The 17776-nt window shown below is 36.7% G+C and overlaps 1 protein-coding gene across 1 annotated transcript in view; it reads right to left on the bottom strand.

Annotated features, from left to right (window-relative positions):
* Window positions 1-5790: 5790 nt before the first annotated feature.
* Window positions 5791-17776, bottom strand: part of LOC123319336 (homeobox protein SIX3) — a 50801-nt gene continuing 38815 nt past the window's right edge. The window contains exon 2 of the mRNA XM_044906250.1: window positions 5791-7021. Within this exon, the coding sequence (XP_044762185.1) occupies window positions 6271-7021 (751 nt within the window). The 3' untranslated portion in view covers window positions 5791-6270. The remainder of the gene's footprint in view (window positions 7022-17776) is intronic.

Here is a 17776-nt window from a genome sequence, read left to right as displayed (position 1 = left end):
CCTCTTTAATCCATTGGAAAAGCAGAAGGTTAAAATAATGACTTTTAATGAGAAGGCTGAGTTGTAATAGTGAAATAGTCCAAGAGGTGAAACTAAATTGTCCAAGTCTCAATGAGAGATCAATACATTAAACGTGAATCGAGCAATAATTATAATTTTAATATAAGCAGAGCAAGAATATTATAATTAATATACATAACGTTGGTCTTTAGAGTGCAAAAATGTATCAATGAATACAACATTTACACAGACAGACTGGTTACAACTTAGCACGATTAGATCGTCCATCAGAAAAAAGGAGATAAAATTGATAAATTATGAGGGGTACAAATCGAGAGTATTCATGAGGGAAACCACTAATCGTTGGTTTCGAGAAGAGCAAATTATGAGAGGCACAAATCGAGAGTATTATGAGGGAAATCACTAATCGTTGGTTTCGAGAAAAGCAAAAGTCTGAAAACTATCATGTGTATCGAGAACGATGAAATGAATATGAGAATGTATCAATGAGAATACAAAGTATGATGAGTAAATCATAACAATTGAGAGTGTACACTAGTACCAGAGCAGACCTTCCAGGGTAGAAACAAGACGAGAGACTGTCATCATGGCTGACCACTGACCGTTGAACCATATTTGAGAAGTTCATATCGTGTTCTGAAGGAGAACTACTGAATCCAGAGTTTATTCATCTGAAACTCGGCAGAAATAGGTGAACATCAGAGAAATGAAGTAAACTGATTCAAATACAAGAGATGATCATGAGAAGACGTGAGAAGAGTTCGATTCTGGTGCTACATACCCATTTCCATGTGAGAAAATCTAGAGAGGTCTGAAAATTTATGTAAATTATAAAATGTCATAAAATACATATTGCTGAGAAGGCATTTAAGCGAGTGGTCTCGTGTGAACATATCAATTAAGCAGTAGTAGTAAGGATTATGAATCTGTTTGAAAATTCTGAAATAATCTTGCACTTGAACTCATCTCATCAGAATGAAAAGAACATGAAAATGGTTGAATTAATAATTTTGAGAAAACTGTGAGTACATCCCCTTATGAGTTGAACAAATTAGCACCGAAATTGACTGAGAAGACTTGAAAGAAGATTACTTTGATGAGGCGAACAGTTGAAGAGGTGTTACAATATTCTAAATGTGAACTATGCGAAGTTACTTCAACAGAGTTAACAAAGAGATTGATAGGAAAATGTGTAGTTTGCCGCTTCTGAAAACACTGAGAGTGGGGCTTCTGCTTCGGTCAATTAATTAGCAGGAGCGTCGACTAGAGAAAGGTCGGAGGGAGGCTTCGCTAAATAGAACAACATCTTTATTTTCTGGTTGGTGTCTTCGGCAGGTCATACCAGCGTCCTCCGAAGTTTCACCGGGTATATTTCCTCCGGGTCGCTTTCCACCGGTTGCAGCTCATTGATTCGAATGAGTTCCCGACCCCGAGCGACACTTATTTCAACATAGTGACAGACATCCGGGAAAGCGCTGATATTGATCCGAGAATCCAGTCCACTCAGTTCAACCAATCCGGAAAAGACACGCCCAACAGTTTGTTCATTCCGTGCTGGCTGCCAGCAGAAACAGGAACTCGATAGATGCCGCGGCAGAAAAAAAATTGAAACTGGCGCATAATGGTTTTCCGCTGATGCCGGGAAGAAGTTCCATCGGGGGTTGCTGTTATGAGGTGTTGAAGATGTGAGTGATGACCATGTCGCGCACGGAGAAGAGGCTATTTTTCAAACGGGGAAATGGAATGGACGAATGATCTATTGTGGATAGATGGTGAAACGTCCGATTGCATTGGAGGACCTCTGTATATTTTCCGTTTTGAGTTATGTTCAAATTGCTAAGTGGTGCCGAGTTCTATTGTTATAGATTTTTGGGCAAATACTTTCTTCTATACCTACCTCTGACACACAAGCTCAATTATCACCCTACCAATTTTTTAGCTGTTGCATTATGGGATAATAATAATAAATTAACTGATCCTTTAGAACAATAGAGGGTGTTTTCAAAGGTGAGGCTTTTTTTGACAGAAGGTAGAACTCATCATAATAAGTCGTTAAACCAAAAATTGTCTAAATAAAATATCCAAGATGCCTGAGATACAACCCCTAGAATTTCGACTAAATTTCATTGAATTTCAAGTACGGGACTGTTTAAGGTGACTCCGGCATCGCAAAAACGAAACAAAACATAAACAATAGGCTGGACAATGAATGGTTCAGTACCAAGTTCTTCGGATTAGATGCATCAGGTCACTTTTGAGAGGATTATAATTGTTGTATCGTGCAATTTAGGGTGAAAAAAAAATGTTGAAAATCGAGGCAGTTTCTTGAATGTGCTTATGTTAGTTATGTTGAGAAATGCTATGATGTTTTCCCATTTCATCCTATTTTTACGGCGATTGTTGGAATGTTCGAACAAGAAGATTGTGATGCCCATTGCGAAAAAATTCGTGAATAATTTAGACGAATTTTATCGGTGAGATGTTGAAGTGTTATTCTATTTTTTACACTTGTGTCCTAAATCTCTTCTGTCAGTTGGTATCGAAATGAGCCATTTCATAAAATCGTGTAAGTTACTTAAAAATAAAGAGAACAATTCGGCAATCCTAAGTTTCCATTTTCATTACCACGTAAATATCGAACGAGCCAATATCCTGAACTAAACCACATGGTAGAATCAGGGGATCAGTTTTTTTCCACTGCTTTGCGATAATTCAGCTAACAAACGGTCTAAGGTCGTATTAAGATCTATTTCAGTAATCATTTTCAATTTTTTTTTCAACTTTGTCATTTTGAAAGTTTGGTATAGGTGATTTTTGGTGAAACGCTTCATTTTGACCATTTCTACGTTCTGTTGAAAAAAAAAGCTTCATAGGTTTTCTCGACATGTGAAAGTGTGTCAAAAATGCGAAAAATTGAATCATTATACAATCAAATTATTTCATAATGTTCAACTTAAACCATAGTCATAGTTTATGACGTAGCTGCAACATCACTAAAATATTTTCATTCCACCCTATATAGCTGGAGCATACCACTAGATCGAAATCCCCATGGAGGTAGCGAAACATAACACCCATTTCCGCGGCTGGATTTAATAGTCCACCGCACTAATCTCTGGCAGATATAATGGACCAGACACTTCTGTTTCACCTATACGTCAGCACGTATCATCCTCATGCTGGAACGCAGTCTACGGTCCATGTCAGCCCAACAATGACAGTGGTGTCAACGGTAAGCCTTAGATAAGGATAATAAAGTGAGCATAACAATGGGGTGGTATACTTTTAGAGGTATAAGGGCGGAATTAAGTATTATGGAAAATGGCCCCATACACCAGTACGCTCATGTGAATCTATATAAAACGTCTAGGTTTAAAAAAAGAGGCTTTTGGTGTTTGTTTGGTTTAGCTTTGATTTTGTTCATGAATCTCATTTTACAGCTCGACTGTATGTGGACACAAAAGTATACTATATCTACTTATGAGCAATTTCTTGATTGATTACTGTCAAATTTTCATTTTGTCAGTTTTTACTCATCTTTGGGAGACAATTACAAAGATGCTGTACCTACCTACATTTCAGACTTTGTGGTAAGTGTATACCTACTCACCACTGAGGCGTAAAGATTAAGAAAAAACCACACCTGGTATTCATCCAGGTGTTGCAGATCAAAGAAGGTACCTTCATAATCCTGCTTCTGAATAAATGAACTGTGAAACGCGTTCTAGGAATTGTAAAAGTACATAAAACATTTTTTTCTGTTTTCTTTCCTTGCTGAATATTTCGTATGTAACAGTGTCGTAAAAAAATGTTTTTTTTTTCGAGATATATCATGGCGTACACTCATATTCATGAGGAATTATTATTTTTATTATTTATCATACCTGCCTGAATCAAAACCGCTTTTTGGTCCTGATTTTCGTCGGCAAGTATCGGGCAACAAATTGAGCGGCGTTTCCCGCAGGGCGTATCGTACCAATAACACACAAGGGCCAATCAGTATTTCTCTCTACGGCGCCCAATGAAACTGATACCTCTCGGTTGGTTGAAGTTCCTTCACAGCCGGCGCAATAGATACTATGACGTCATAACCGCACTTTGAAAACGACACCGGCGCGCGCGACAGCGTTTTTCCCATGGTCCTTCGAGCCGGATAGCCGCCCCGCTAGTTGCCGGCTCTCAGGCTCTGAGTTTATGACACATACTAACTCGCTAGCTGTATTAATCCCGACTTGAAAAGGACACTTTAAGTATCAATTAAACAAGAGATATTTCTCTATAATTCTTCTTCTTTCTGGCAAGCATCTGAGATAGCGCCCAATCTAAGCATTAAAAGAGAAATACTGTACAAAACGATGAATCCCAGAAAGTTTTAATGGTTTTTCCATTTCTCCATGACTGATGTAGTTCTAATACCAGTTAGGTCGGATGAGCGGTAGATCTAGCTAGTAGTAGTTGTACCTGACAGTCGGTAGTTCTGAATCGTTAAACAAGTGATGCCACTTAGACCAAATGAGTAGAAAATCAATTATAAATTGGCCGGTACAGGCCAAAATAGGGCTCAATTTTCTCCTTGCTTAGTTTAGTTATTTTTGACCTTCAAAAGATCATTTTGTTTTTTGTATTTCAGCTGATGAAATATTCTATAGAAAGTCTGATAGGAGACTGTTGTAAATGAAACAAAGACATATTATATAATGTGTATATTATCGAATTCACAGGATGTCAATATATACAGTTCGCGATCAAATTAAATAATATAACTAACTGAATCTGATTCATATATATTGAATAGCTCGTAATATCTCAAGTTTCACAATTCTCCTACAATGAAAACAATCTATTTATACTTCCAAAAATTCCCATATCTACATATCATCGTTATTATAAATACTCTATATGATTTATATAATATTTTTATGCATACTATTTAATAATTCATACATAATGTGGCTTCCAGATGATTTTCAATATTGATATCGGAATGTAACCAAAAAACCATTCGAATATTGTTCAGTTTCAATTTGCGATGAAGAATTTGTGGAATTGAGTTGAATGCTTTCAATAATTTGAATTTAGTTCAGTTAGATTTGAAATGAAAAAAACTCAAACCGTCATCCACCTTGAAACAAATATAATTTGGGAAAAAAACGATTAATATGAAAATAAACCCTAATATACTATATTTTAGTAAAACATAAAAAAAATTAAGATATAAACTCTGCATTTGGAATGAAAAAATAACTAAATTTATCCTTTGGAAAATTATAAGTTGTGTTCGCGTTTTTTAAATATGATGATTAGTATACAATATATCAATATGATTTCCTTGCCAATTTTTTTAAATTTATTCCGATTGCAACCCCTTTGAGATAAACCGATTTATCAGCGTTGCATTTTCAAGCAATCATTAATAACTGATTCGCAAGGCGTTGAAAGGAATAAATTCAATGTTTTCCATTTAAATCATAAGTTTCGCTGAAATAAGTTCAATTTATACTATTTGAGAGTTCTGTCGAAAATTGAAACTGAATCACAGTAAAAAATCGAAAATTATAAATAACTCTGAGAACCAACAATTTGGTTCGTTCCAATAAAGATGAATTTGTAAAATGTATAAATATAAATATAATATTGATGTGAGAGAAAAAAAGAAATGAAAATTTTAAATTTTATAACGAATTTTTTTTTTAAATTTTTAAATTAGACGCACATCAATATAATATGAGGAGAAATAATATTAATAAATAAATTAAAAGTGTTTGACAATCGTAACATTTAAAACTCCATAAGTGTTCAAAAAAATATAGAAACCCCGAGAATAGATGAGAAAAAGAGCATACATAGAAATAGCTAAATTCTTCTTGTTTCATCCAATCAATGTTACCATAACGAAAAAAAATAAGAATGAATTTAAGCCCCAAGAATGTATGAATTTCGAATCTTCCAGAAGATCTCCATTCGGAATCCAATCAGATTGAATCTATGTCGATCATAGATTAGAATGAGTGAATTCCCGTTGAAAAAGGAAGTATTTACAGCTTAACGAATCTATGACTAGACGAAAAAGAAAGAGGTATCGTTGAAAATCACCTGTGGGCCACCGTCAGTTCTCCTTACTGTTAAATCACAATATATACACAGAAAACTTTACACAAGCCGTTATATATATATAGATACATAACCTAAAAATGTACAATATTGCAACAATTCGAAAATTTACAGCCCGCTCCACTCTAGCGGCGTGTATCACGTTAGCCTCGGCGGCGAGAAGGGTCTATGGAGGTTTTGGGGGTTGTTATTGTTGGTGGGGGGACCGGCTATCCTCACTATGCCACCGTTGAGGTGCGGCATGCCGATCAGGGTGCTGTGGGGGGAGGAATGGCTGGCGATCTTGCTAGGCGCGCTGACTTGGATCCGAAGCTGGTGGTCTGAAGGCATCTGGTGCGGAGGACCAAGCCTCAAGGCCATGGGGGCCTCAATCTTGATACCGGCGTTCTCAGGGTGGGCCATCCGCGCGCTGTCGGACATGATGAGGTTCATGGGGGGAGGCGAGCGGGCGAGCGAGGCGGGCGGTGGGCTCTCGCCTCGCGCTGGACTGGGCGTCTTGTTCGAGTCCACGTCTATGGGCGACTCGTCGCGTTGCAGCCTGAGGTAGGGCCCGGAGGGCTCGGACTCGGGGCTGCTCATCAGCTTCCTGTCCAGCCTGAAGCTGGGCGGTGGCGTGGGCGACTGCCTGTCGATCCTGAAGCCGGGATTGTGGGCGCCGAAGTGGAACTGGGGCGGCATGGGACCGGGCGAGTGCGGCCCGAACCTGAAGCTGGTCATGGGGTTGGGGGAGCTCCTGCCGAAGAGCAGGGGGCCGGGGGAGGTGCTGGGGGGGGTGTGCGAGCCCAGGGAGATGTCCGAGTCGCTGTCGGACGGGGCCGGGCTGAGGGGGGGCGGTCGGGCAGAGCCCCCGTGGTGGGCCAGTTGGGAGGCGAGTTGTTGTTGTTGCATCCTGTAAAGAAGGAGAAAAAAATGAGTGAATTATCGAAAATACTGGAAATATTGTGAAAAATAGTTAGAAATGCTCAGGGGCGGATCCAGGATTCGAGTTTGGAGGGGGCACTGTGGTTAATTTTAGAGAAAAAGTCAACGAATCATATCAAAATTTAGTGAGAGTGAGGGATGAGTTTTTAGTCTTGGAGGGGGCATGTGCCCCCCTCCACTGGATCCGTTATTAGAAATACCATATTCTGTATACAGAAATGTTCAAAATTTTACTTGTAAATGGCCCATTAATCGATTAGAAAATATCTGTGGCAAATAATTGAAAAATCACGAAAATATTTCAGAAATACCCATAATATCTCAGAAATATTCGAGACATATCAGAGATATTTAGATATAACCGAAATAATATAGGAAATATTCGAGAAATACCATTAGATATATTTGAAACATTTGTTTCAAATATAATACTAGAGATATTGCGTGAATTTTGAAAATATTCAAAAATACAAGAAAATTTCAGAAGTATTTTAGTGATAAGTGTACAACATTTGTTGCATCCTGTAAAGAAGGAGAAAAAAAATAAGTGAATTATCGAAAATATTGCGGAAAATTCGGAAATAGTCATAAATACCCAGGGGCGGATCTAGGATTCGAGTTTAGGGGGGCACAGTGGTTAATTTTCGAGAAAAAGTCAAAAAATCATATGAAAATTTCATAATGAAATTTCAATCTTGAGGGGGCATGTACCCCCGTGCCCTCTCCAGAGGATCCGCTATTGGTAATACCATATTCTGTACACAAATGTTCAAAATTTCACTTGTAAATGGCCCATAAATCGATTAAAAAATATCTGTGGCAAATAATTGAAAAATCACGAAAATATTTCAGAAATACCCATAATATCTCAGAAATATTCGAGAAATATCAGAGATATTTAGGGATACCTGAAATAATATAGGAAATATTCAAGAAATACCATTAGATATATTTGAAACATTTGATTCGAATATAATACTAGAGATATTGCGTGAATTTTGAAAATATTCAAAAATACAAGAAAATTTCAGAAGTATTTTAGTGATAAGGGTACAACATTTGTTGCATCCTGTAAAGATGGAGAAAAAAATAAGTGAATTATCGAAAGTATCGCGGAAAATTCAGAAATAGTCATAAATACCCAGGGGCGGATCTAGGATTCGAGTTTAGGGGGGGCACTGTGGTTAATTTTTGGGAAAAAGTCAAAAAATCATATGAAAATTTCATGATGAAATTTCAATCTTGAGGGGGCATGTACCCCCGTGCCCCCTCCAAAGGATCCGCTATTGGTAATACCATATTCTGTACACAAATGTTCAAAATTTCACTTGTAAATGGCCCATTAATCGATTAAAAATATCTGTTCAAATGATTTAGAAACCACGAAAATATTTCAGAAATACCCATAATATCTCAGAAATATTCGAGACATATCAGAGATATTCAGAGATAACCGAAATAATATAGGAAATATTCGAGAAATACCATTAGATATATTTGAAACATTTGTTTCAAATATAATACTAGAGATATTGCGTGAATTTTGAAAATATTCAAAAATATAATAAAATTTCAGAAGTATTTTAGTGATAAGGGTACAACATTTGTTGCATCCTGTAAAGATGGAGAAAAAAAATAAGTGAATTATCGAAAATATTGCGGAAAATTCGGAAATAGTCAGAAATACCCAGGGGCGGATCTAGGATTCGAGTTTAGGGGGGCACTGTGGTTAATTTTTGGGAAAAAGTCAAAAAATCATATGAAAATTTCATGATGAACTTTCAATCTTGAGGGGGCATGTACCCCCGTGCCCCCTCCAGAGGATCCGCTATTGGTAATGCCACATTCGGTACACAAATATTCAAAATTTCACTTGTAAATGGCCCATTAATCGATTAAAAAATATCTGTGGCAAATAATTTAGAAATCACGAAAATATTTCAGAAATATACCCATAATATCTCAGAAATATTCGAGACATATCAGAGATATTTAGAGATAACCGAAATAATACAGGAAATATTCGAAAAATACCATTAGATATATTTGAAACATTTGTTTCGAATATAATACTAGAGATATTGCGTGAATTTTGAAAATATTCAAAAATACAAGAAAATTTCAGAAGTATTTTAGTGATAAGTGTAAAACATTTCGATAGTGAATGGCCCATCGATATACAGGGAGAGTTTTTGGCTCGTACGAATATTTTAACAGTAGATTCTTGAGGTCAAAATAAAAACTTTTTTCCTAAACCATTTTTTCCGATTCGGCCCTGATAAAAGGAATTTTTATAATGATCTGTGTCACCTCTGGAAAAATGAAATAACCTTCAGGAATATTTAGCTAAATCTGTGACTCTACACATCTGTGGATCTTTTAAACAGAGTTGCATTCAGCCAAAGTACACAATTTTCCGAATATCACAGATATTTTTTATTTTTGAACATCAAATCACTCGAAAATTGCGCATTATACGAGAAAATATGAAGAATACTTTTATTTTACAAAACGCTCAAACATTCATTAGATAGCTTCCAACTTAGTTGCAAGAGTTGTGTTTTTTTTTTAATATTTTTATGGTACGTAATGCTCATAAAGAGAAAAATGGAATACGTGGGTGATATCTTGTATTCGAAAAAGATTCATCAAGTGAATAAAAAGCTATATTCCAAAATTCATTTCATTCGATAAAACCGTTTGTGAGTTAGAAGTAAAAATAACATTTTTTAAGGTTTTACAACAGCCTATATCTTTCAAACCGAGCCGATTCGGAAGAAATGGTAAAGGAAAAAAGTGTTCCTTCGGACCTCAAGAATCTACTGTTGAAATATTTGTACGCGTCAAAGAAATGATTAGAAATATCGAAAACACTAAATGAAATAACAAAAATTAAGGAAATATTGCAAAAATAAATTAAGAAATTTTCTAGAAAAAGGTGTACAAAATGTCATTAGTGGATGGTTAGTGTACCTACAAATTCTAGGAAGTATGTGGGAATCAACTATTTGGAAAATATTGGCAAAATGTCAAAAATATTCCAGAAAAACCGAAAATATTCCAGAAATATTTAGAAACATCGGAAATGTTCGACGAATACTATTGGTTATATTTGAAAATTAACTGAAACATTTGTTAAACATCGAAAAAACTAGAAATATGAGAAAAACATCAAAAATTTCGAGAATTATTGAAATAATCAGAAATATCAGGAAACTAAAGAAATATTCCTCAAATGAGTGTACAAAATATTCAACACAGGAGAATATTTACTTAAATATCTCAAAAATATTTGAGAAATATCAGAAATACATAAAAATATCGAAAATTTCTTTTTAAGTACAGATTGACGTTTTGGTACTCAGATGTGAAGAATTAATAATTCAGCAACGTCCCATTTTTCCCAGATTTTCGCTTTTGAATTCCTCAAAGTCAGTAACCTTCCAAAACATCACCAAAATCGATTCAACAGTTCAGAAATCATAGGTGTTCGAATATTCTATGATTTTCAGGAAACGCAAACTATCTCAGAATCCAGTATTCTTAAGGGATGTTTGAGTGTCCGTTTCTCATCCCCTGCCCGAGGGGTCATTGGTCACAAATCGCCCTGTATCTCATAAGACAGGAAAGTGCACAAGCCAAGCACCGCCACAAGGGAAAAGGCATCTAAACCGAGCGTAATTTGCCTATAGCCCCATGACAAACGCAAATAGACCACCCCTAACAGCGGGAGCCCTTGTAAACAGGCCCTAACACTAATGATGATCCTCTATGGGGAATTCTGGTGTTTTCACATCTAAGTAGCCGTGAACTTAGGTACTCCTCTACCTTAATGCCTTTCGTTTTAACAGGTTGATCCCCATCAGAGGAAGACGTGATGAACTGGGGTGTACCGGGGTTAGATTTATGACGACGCTGATGTCACTTGCGGTATAGGGTATAATGAAGCATTGTGTTCAACTTGAGGAACATCAACCGGGAAGAAATGGCTATTTTTTTGGTCATTACGACTTTCATTTGAAGTTGCAGGCCCAATAATTTTAAAATGACAGATAACTGTCGATGAGTAACTACCTAACGATAGAAAAAAAGTATTCGTTTGTCAATGTAGTGATTAAAAAAAAAACTATCACGTAAAAATCGATGGTGATGGTGACATTTTTCTTATTAAGTTTGACACAAAATGTCATCGAAACTGAATTATGTTTTATGAAATAGATGAATAGAATAGGGGAGTTAGAATTTTTATTTTGATTTGTAATGTAATCTCCTACACGAATTTATGGTATTAGGATGAGGCAATTTTTTGACAGAAGGTAGAACTCATCAGACTAAGCCGTTTAACCAAAAATTGTCTTTATAAAATATCCAAGATGGCTGAGATACAACCCCTAAAAGTTCGACAAAATTTCATTGAATTTCAAGTACGGGACTGTAGAAGGTGACTCCGGCATCGCAAAAACGAAACAAAACATAAACATATGGCTGGACAACGAAGGGTTCAGTACCAAGTTCATCGGACTAGATGCATCAGGTCACTTTTGAGAGAATCATGATTGTTGTATCGTGCAATTTAAAGGTGAAAAAAATGTTGAAAATCAAGGCAGTTTTTTGGAAGTGCTTATGTTAGTTATGTTGAAAAAGTGCTATGATGTTTCCCCATTTCATCCCATTTTTACGACGATTGTTGGAATGTTCGAACAAGAAGATTGTGATGTCCATTGTGAAAAAATTCGTGAATAATTTAGACGAATTTTATTGGTGAGATTTTGAAGTATTATTATATTTTTTACACTTGTGGCCAAAGTCTCTTCTGTCAGTTGGTATCGAAATGAGCCATATCATAAAATCGTGTAAGTTACTAAAAAATAATGAGAACAATTCGGCAATCCTAAGTTTCCATTTTCATTACCACGTAAATATCCAACGAGCCAATATCCTAAACGTAACCACATGGTAGGATCAGGAGATAAGTTTTTTCCCACTGCTTTTGATATTTCAGCTAACAAACGGTCTAGGGTCGTATTAGGATCTATTTCAGTAATCATTTACAATTTTTGTTTCAACTTTGTCATTTTGAAAGTTTTTTATTGGTGTTTTTTGGTGAAACGCTTCATTTTGACCAGATCTTCCTTCCGTTGAAAAAAAACCTCACCGTCAAATATGAAAATTTAAAATGGCTATATACTTTTATTAGGGTCTATTCCGAAAAAAAGGTATACGAAAAAAGTGTTTTTTTTGACCACAGGAATCTACTGTTAGAATATTTGTACGAGTTGAAGACTCACCCTGTATACGTATATGAAATAGACAATTTGAAATTTTCAGGGGCATGAGAAGCTCAAATAAAATATCCGGTATCTATTTGGAATAAGAACCATGCTTTCTCTGTACACAAGGTATAAATGAATGATTGCAAAAAAATTTGAGAGGAGTCTTTTTTTTTCGTTATTTCGCGGAAGCTCTAAATCGCTCTGTGTTTTTTTGTGGTCAGCTGTACTGAACGTGCCTGGCAGGGTGACTAGAGGATAGATTTATGACATTGATGGCATTTGCGGCCGTCCGTATAATAGAGTGGATAATTACGCATTGTGTGGTTGTTGACTGAAGAATGCCTCACCTAAATATCTTTCGTTGTCAAAGCAGAGATTAAAATGCTTTTCATTCCTTTTCTGAACACTGACCCCCATTAGAAAAGGCCTGTTTTGAATGTAGTCTCGAAAGAATGTAACTTATCTACGGATCTCTAACAATTTGTACCTACTTATTCGTTATAATTATCTCAATTTGTATTGGTTTGTGACCCACTACACACGAATTTTGACAACGTGACAATTTTGACGTTCTTCAGTCGTCAAAGGTGGTATATAGGTATAGAAGCGATTGAACGATCTGAAAAGATAAGTTGGTATATGTGCCCATTTACGACTACATCGAAACACCCCTTAGATAGTTATAATCCCCATTCATGACGGAGGATTAAATAAAACATGTATGCAATACCCTGTAATCAGCCTGTTCACAATGGAATCGCCAACTGGATGAAAATATGGATTGAATTTCAACATACTTATTATCTGATTGTAGATACTGATACTGCAGTTGGAAATTTCAAATAAGGTCCCCTATTTATATTTACAGGGTGGTTGATCTTAATTCCCTTTTTATTTTGTCCAATTGTGTAGAGGGAAAATTTTGTTTGAAAGTTTTAGGGTTCAATTTTTTTTTTCATTTGTACAGGGAGTTTCGAGAAGCCTGATCGTGATCCTCTAATTATTTATTTTAAATGGGTGGAATGGTGACTCATAAAAAGGTATCGGCATCAGTAATTGGATACTTTGGCAAATTTCATTGATTTACTGAAATAATTTATTACTGCAGTTACAAAATATTGTAGTATGGGTAGGATGAAATCATTTATATAGATGCAATGCCTCTGCTTATTGGCAGAACCGAATTAGACAGGCTGAGTTTTTGAGTCGTACAAATATTATAACAGTGGATTACTGATGTCAAAAGAAACACTTTTTTCCTATTCCATGATAAAAAGATATAGCCATTTCAAGTTTTCATAATGACCTGTGCCACCCCTACACACTACAAATCTGTGGATCTTTCGAACAGAGTTGTAATAGGTCAAAGTACACTATTTATCGAATTTCACAGATATTTTTCATTTTTGGAAATCAAATCACTCGAAAACGGCTCATTAAACGAGAAAATATGAAGAATACTTTCATTTTACAAAATGTTCAATTATTATATAGCGTCCAACTTAGTTTCAAGAGTTGGGTTCTTTGAAGTTTTGGTATTTTTATGGTACGTAATGGTCATAATGGGGACACTGGAAGACGTGGGCGATATCTTGTGTTCGAGAAAGAATCATCAAATAAATGAGAAACTATAATAATTGATCTCATTCGATTGAACTGTTTGTGATATAGGACTGAAAATAACATTTTTTTAAGGATTTTTAACAGCCTGTATCTTTAAACCGAGTGGATTCGGAAGAAATGTTATAGGAAGAAAGTGTTTCTTTCGACATCAAAAATCCACTGTTGAAATATTGGTACGAGTCAAAGTCTCGCCCTGTAGAAGTTATAATAGGCAGACCGAATCCTTCCCATACCTATATCATCCAGTTCATCCATGTCCCTTTAGGAATTCTTCCGGAAAATAGCCTATTAACGTCATCTCTTCAACCGACTTCCATAAAGACTGTTCGGTTTTATTGCATTATGAAGATATATTGCAAATTATTCCGCTTACCCTGTCATCGTTCACCAAGAGAAACTCCCATTGTTCCTTTGCAGCGACTCATCTATGTCTGATAACTTTGCAAAGGTTAATTTCCCTCCATTCAATTTGCTTCCATAATACCCTTGCTCCGCGAGCGTAAGGCAACATATGACATCCAATCTCTGCACTTCAAAGAAGCAAACTGTGTTATGCGATTCATGCTCGGAATTGGATTATTTGTATCGCTGAAGTTTTGGGGGATGATTTTCATTGTTGTATACGTTATGGTCGTTTCGGGATATTGGCGAGATATATATGTAGTTTCGTACATGTGAGAGAGCAGTCGTGAATTTCTTGGGCCACTAAAAACGGCTCTATATGTCGGCAAAACCGTATTGTACAGGGTCTTCGATTCGCACAAATATTTCAACAGTAGATTCTTGAGGTCAAAAGAAACACTTTTCATCTTTAGCAATTTTTACGAATCGGTTCGGTTTTAAAGATACAGGCTGTTGGAAAACCATAAAAAATGTTATTTTTAATTGTATCTCACAAACGGTTTTATAGAATGAAATGAATATGGTTTTTCATTTATTTGATGAATCTTTTTAGAACACAAGATATCACCCATGTCTTCCAGTTTTCTCATTATGACCATTACGTACCATAGAAATACCAAAACTTCAAAGAACTTTACTCTGGAAATTGGTTTCATACCTGTATTTAAAGGGGTTAAGAGGTAAGCAGATTTACGAAGATATGCTTAATACCCTTGGTGATCAATGTCCTTCGAATGCGACCGTGAAAAATTGGACTGCAAGCTTCAAAAGAGGTAAATTTTCCATTGAAGATGATCACCGATCGGGATGGCCAGTTTCTGTGTCAGTCCCCGAAAATATCGATGCAGTTCATGATATGATTTTATCAGACAGTCGAATTGGGCTAAAACGGATATCTGAAGCACAGAATATTTCATACGAACGCGTTCATCGTATAGTTCACGTCAATTTGGACATGAGAAAAATTGCTGCAAAATGGATCCCCAAATGTTTGAATGTTGACCAAAAGCGTGCAAGGGTAGAAGCATTGCGTTCGATTTGAAAACGATGTAGACTTCTTAAACTGAATTGTTACTACGGATGAGACTTGGGTACATTTCTACGATTCAGAAACAAAGCAACAAACGATGGAATAGCGACACTCTGGTTCTCCAAGACATAAGAAGTTTCGTGTCCAAAAGTCTGCTGGAAAAGTTCTTGCTTCGGTTTTTTGGGATTGCCATGGAGTAATCATGATTGATTTCTTAGATAAGGGTAGAACAATAACCGGAGATTACTATTCGACAGTACTGACCACTCTACGGGGAGAAATCAAAGAGAAAAGACGCGGAAAGCTATCCAAAGGTGTTTTGTTTTTGCAGGACAACGCCCCTGCACACAAATCTCATGTTGCCATGCAAAAAATTCGTGATTTAGGGTTTGAATTAAAAGAACACCCCCCTTATTCACCAGATCTGGCTCCATCCGACTATCATCTCTTTCCTCAACTGAAAAAAAAGTTAAAAAGGTCGTAAATTTTCTTCCAACTAGAAGGTAATAAAATCTGTGGAGGTCTGGTTTGCAGAGCAAGAAGAAACATTAGTTTTGGAAGGTCTAGAGACGTTGCAGATTTGCTGTAATAAATGTATCCAATTAAGAGGAGAATATGTTGAGTAATAAAATATTTCGACATTGAAATTTTGTTTAGTTCTATAGTAGGCTAAGAATTTTTCAATATATCGACGTAAAATGATCAATTAATTGAAACATTCAAATTTCCGAAATGAAACAGATGTTCGGCATTCTCTGCCAGTCACTTTGAAACAGGTTATGGGCCCAGAACATAATTGAAATGAGATATACGATTCCAAGAAGTCACAGCAGTTTTGCACGTTGGCAATATTATGCCCTTTTGTAGCAGTTCAATTTCAAACAATCTTGCATTTCCGTGTGGAATAAACCAATGGTGGCTTGAATTTCTCGTAACGCATGGAAGGCTCAACGTTTCCACTCGTCAGTAATCAAATTGTTCCCGTCCAGAACCGTATAATGAAGACGCCATATCAATCCGAACTTCCAGCAACATCAACGCTCTCCACGCCGAACTGAAAACGCAATTCCGAATATTAAAAAACATGACTCGGATTTTGTACGATCTAATCTCACTTTCGCCATATCTAAGCCCGTGATCTGGTTCCCCAGCTAGACGCGGTAGAAACCAGTTTTATTCAGCAGAAACGTGAAGGTTTGATAATAACCCGGCTGACAGGCCGATGAAAGATATCGCTCCTAAACATGGCATTACGGGCTTAGACTCTAGATCTGAAACGTACACCACTCGAATTGCACCTAAATACTACCCGTATAGACCTAACCTCATTACCTTCTCATCATGTTATATCATCGCGAACCGTTCGGTATCTGGCCGAAGGCTCGTACCTCAAGGCTGAGACCTTAAAATGTGACGGTGCGTGTAATCGATCCTCGTCATCCTCCCAGCTCCTTTGTCAGCCGCCCCAACAACGGCCAGGGTATCGATTACACCAGTACCATTTATTCGCGCAGCCTGGTAGAGCGAGATTGAAATGTTGAGGCATGTCCGATATGCGGCCTGGGGACTGTTTTGGATCGTTCGGTTTCGATGGCCAAAACAATGGGCCTTCCCAGGTGGAAAAACCGCATAGTATCGATTACGCACGATGCGCAACCCGAGAACTACTCGAGATGGACCTATTGAACGTCGTATCCGATCATTTGAGGGTTGGTTAATTCGCTAAATTGAGTCATTAGCTTCGGGTACTGTCTGGGATGGTACAGACAGTCAATTGAGGAAGCGTACGAGATATAAAAGACAATAAAGAGATTTCGCAACAGGTTATGGGCCCAGATCAAAAGATTTAAATCCACGAAAGGAAGTCTATACGACCTCAAAAGTTATAAAGTGCGGAAGTGGGAAATATTGTTTGATTCGACACTGCACAAAAAAATTGACGCACATTCAGAAAATCTCCATTTTAATGAAAATTAACTCTACATTGACTCTATAACTTATTTTTTATCTTCTCTCGGGAAGGTTTTGAACGAAACAAGACACATTAAATGGAAGAAAAATTCAGGAATTCACCGAATCTTATGTGAAAGAAGAGAAATGAACAATTTTCAAAATACTGAAATGCTGATAAGTGATTTAATACTTGGTATTTCCACCCCTTGCGTTAATTACAGCTCGGCAACGACGGTTCATACTCAAAATGAGTGATCTTAAAATGTTCTGATTTAATCCTTCCCAGATTTCTCCGAGTTGGATTCCTAAGTCATTAAGAGTAGCTGGATGATTTTCTGAACTTCTCAGCCTTCTATTGAGGTTGTCCCAAACCTGCTCAATCGGATTGAGATCTGGACTTCTTGCTGGCTATTCCATTTGAGAGACTTCAACCTCTTCAAGG

This window comes from Coccinella septempunctata, chromosome 8, assembly GCF_907165205.1.
Source record: "Coccinella septempunctata chromosome 8, icCocSept1.1, whole genome shotgun sequence".
NCBI classification, from domain to species: domain Eukaryota; kingdom Metazoa; phylum Arthropoda; class Insecta; order Coleoptera; family Coccinellidae; genus Coccinella; species Coccinella septempunctata.
The sequence above is the reverse complement of the archived record's forward strand: the minus strand, read 5'-3'. Positions and strand labels throughout refer to the sequence as shown.